Here is a 3,460-nt window from a genome sequence, read left to right as displayed (position 1 = left end):
TCAGAGTTTTGACTCACAGACGAAGAAATGGGTCCAAACTGGATCGTCCATTTGGCCAGAGTCACCCAGCTCAGGCCCAGGTCTACTCATTCCTGCAGCCTTTCATCCTTTACCTGGTCCACATTGATGAGGGCATGCTATGCCCGGCCTTGGGCACGCAGCCATGCCTACAACCTCACAGCCTAGGAAAGTTCTGCCCTGTGCAGCTCCGTTAGGGGAAGTGTGGTATCTGGAAGTCCTCAGCGAGTCGGCCACAGATGATGCCGTAGGCTTGCATGGCACTGCCTGGTGTGTGCGACAGGAGGCGGGCCCTGCACGGAGCCCGGAGGAATGCCCGCGTTTGAAGTCAGGTGGCGGAGGCTGGTCAGGAGACGGAGAAGGAGCTGCCGAGGTTGGGAGGAAAGGCAGGAGTGTGTGTGAGGGGTCCCAGCGCTCCAGTGCGTGTGGGAGCCTGTGTCCCCCGAGCAGAAGAGAAAAGAGTAGCTCAAGAGATGGGGCTGGGCAGCCTTGGACCTCCTTCCAAGACACACCAATGCCAGAGAAGGACCCACAGCCATGGCCTGCTCCAGGCCATGCTCCACACCACGGCACCAGCCACCCTCCTCCCTGATAGCCCCTCAGACGGGTCCTCTTTGCTCTGTGGATAAGGTCAACAGTTCTTGACCTGGCCAACCAGTACCTGCAGGACCGGTCCTGGCTGACCCCTCTCAGCTGCATCTCTCCCTGCTCTCCTCCTGGCTGGTAGTAGTGTAGCCATTCCAGCCTTCGTTTTGTCTTTGAACAGTTCAGGCTCTTTGTTGCCTCAGGACCTTTGCACAGTCTGCTCTCACTGCCTAGACAGTTCTCTCCAACTCCGCCTCCTTTCCTGGTTAACTTGGCTCATCTGTTAGTCAGTTCTTAGGCACATTGTCATACACGCTCAGTCATTCAGAACCCCCTCACATTCAGGACTCGCCGCACTGTAGCAATGGCTTTGGTGCCTGTGTCTTGCTGGACTCATTGTCCAACTCGGCCAGGGACCGCCTCCCTCATTCATTGCCTGATTCCCAGGTAATGACCATATGCCTGGCACAGATCGGTGAATAAATGAGATAGCTCCTGGCCTCCGGACTGATTCTGCTGCAAACGAGGGGAGAGGGGAGGGAGAACATGAAAGAGGAAAAGGAGGCAGATGTGAGAAAGGCCACGGAAGTTAGACAGACAAGCTGGAGCCGCTGGGCCAATGCTGAGCCTCACCCGGGGGACCTGCTCTCCTTCCAGGCCTGCGTCCAAAATTTCTCTGAGTCACCCCTCTGGGCACTGGAGAAGATCAAGAACGTCTTTAATGAAACAAAGAACCTCCTTAAAATGAACCAGAGCATTTTCAGCAAGAATTGCAGCGACAGCTTTGCTAAGTGCTCCGTCCCAGGTAAGCGGCAAAGGGACCAGCAAGGGTGAGGCAGGGGAGAGCGTGTGGAAGAATGGGGACTGGGCGGTGGGACGTGGGGCTGGAGGGACCCCCGGAGGCAGCCTGGCTGCTGCTCGTCTCCTGTGTGTGTAGATGTGCTTGTTTTGTGTAAACATGTGGCTTCATGCATCTCTGGGTGGTCCTCAGCACATGTCTCTTCTGACATGTGTGTGCATGTACACCTACATATGTCTGCATGTCAAGGCATCAAGAAGGACCATGCTGGTGGCTGTGAGATTAGGGAGCGGGCAAGGGGACCCCTCGGGGAGAGCCCTGCAGGCCTGGAGGCTCTCTGGCTCCGCAGGGGGCGGGGGGTTCCGTGGAGAGAGCAGAAGTTCCTCCTGGGAGTCAGGGCCCTGGCTCTGAGAACCCCGCTGCCAATCACCAGGATACCCAGGCTCCCGAAGTCCTCAGGATGCCTTGAGTGTCCCCTCAAGGGACAGGCTGGATTTGAAGTCTGAGCATCATTCAAACGCTCCCAGTGCTGGCACCGGCTGCACCCGTGCACCCTACATGTCCTCGTCTCTGCGTCTCGTGTCATGTGTGCCCTCGTCCGTGCAGCCTTGCTCCCCGAGGCAGGGACTGAAGCCCTGCCACCCGGCACCTGCCAGTGGCCAAGTCCAGTCTCCTTGTTTCAATCCCAAGGCCTCAAGCCTTGGCCACAGTCCAGCCCCAGCCGTTCCCGCCTGCGGCTGTGGCCCTTGCTGTGCATGGCACCACCTTGCTGCTTCCAGCCAACGCAGTGGGGCTGAGGGTGTCTGGTGTTAGCCCTGGAGGCCTCTGCTCACCCCTCGCTTGGCGTCTGCCCACCTGGAACCCCGGGAAGAACTGCGCTCCGGTCTTCCCTGACCCCAACCCCAGGCTGCGCCTCTCAATCCTGCTTTCTGTTCTCACCCATAAGACCCTGCAGTTTGCACCTTCCCTGCCTGTGCCAGTCCTGTCGTGCCCTCAGCCCCAGGGCTGAGTTAGCGGATGCGGGGACCCTCTCGAGTCCCTCGGGAACGCTGTGCTGGAGGCTGGTGACTCTAGCTCCTCCGTCTTTCTCTCTCCCTCTGTGGTTCTTTCAGATGTGGTGACCACGCCTGATTGCAACTGCCTGTACCCCAAAGCCACCCCTAGCAGTGACCTGGCCTCTGCCTCCCCTCAGCAGCCCCTTGCCCCCTCCGTGGCCCCTCAGGCTGGCTTGCCCTGGGCTGACTCTGAGGGGACAGAGGACAGCTCCCTCTTGCGCAGTGAGCAGCCCCTTCGCACAGAGGACCCGGGCATTGCCAAGCAGCGACCACCCAGGAGCACATGCCAGACCCTTGAGTCACCAGAGACCCCAGGCGCCGAGGGAGGCCCCGTCGGAGGTTCGCCTGAGCCCCAGCCCTCGGCGGGAGCCCCCGTCTCTGGGATGGAGGATGTTCTCGACTCTGTGTTGAGCGCTAACTGGGTCCTAGAAGAGGCCTCTGGAGAAGCTAGCGAGGGGCCTGCACCCCAAGGCCCAGAGCCCTCCCCCTCCAGGCTGGGAGGAGGCAGCGTGCAGGCGGCAGCCACCAGACACAGCAACCTCATCTCAGCATCTCCACTCCGCGCAGCAGCCAAGGGCCAACCGCCGGCGATTGGAACTGGCACCCTCCGGCCCAAGGTGGGGTCTGGGAGACCCACCGGCCAGGCCCGGAGTCACACACCCGAGAAGACAGACCGTCCATCTGTGCCGCCCAGAGACGCCCAGGCGCCAGGCTCTGCCAGGCCCCTGTTCCTGCGCCCGAGAGGCCTCAGCCGGCCCTCCACCCTCTCTGCTCAGACCAGGCTTCCGGGCAGCCACGCCTGGGACAGTGTCCTGCCCCTCGGGGGGCTGCAGGGCAGGAGGAGCACCCGGGAGCGGAGGAGCACCGCAGGGCTGGAAGGAGGACCAAATGAGGGGGCGGCCGCACCCCATGCCCATTTTAACCCTGTTCCTTTGACAGACATAGGCTGGGTGCTGCCGCCCTCCACCCCCCAGGCCGGCGAGATTGTCCGCCCCGTGCTGGT

General features: G+C 61.2%; 1 protein-coding gene across 1 annotated transcript in view; it reads left to right on the top strand.

Annotated features, from left to right (window-relative positions):
• Positions 1 to 3,460, top strand: part of CSF1 (colony stimulating factor 1 (macrophage)) — a 9,573-nt gene that overhangs the window by 5,234 nt on the left and 879 nt on the right. The window contains exons 4-5 of the mRNA XM_005860108.2: positions 1,261 to 1,408; positions 2,515 to 3,458. Of these exons, the coding sequence (XP_005860170.1) occupies positions 1,261 to 1,408; positions 2,515 to 3,458 (1,092 nt within the window). The remainder of the gene's footprint in view (positions 1 to 1,260; positions 1,409 to 2,514; positions 3,459 to 3,460) is intronic.

This window comes from Myotis brandtii, unplaced genomic scaffold, assembly GCF_000412655.1.
Source record: "Myotis brandtii unplaced genomic scaffold, ASM41265v1 scaffold131, whole genome shotgun sequence".
Taxonomy (NCBI): domain Eukaryota; kingdom Metazoa; phylum Chordata; class Mammalia; order Chiroptera; family Vespertilionidae; genus Myotis; species Myotis brandtii.
The sequence above is the reverse complement of the archived record's forward strand: the minus strand, read 5'-3'. Positions and strand labels throughout refer to the sequence as shown.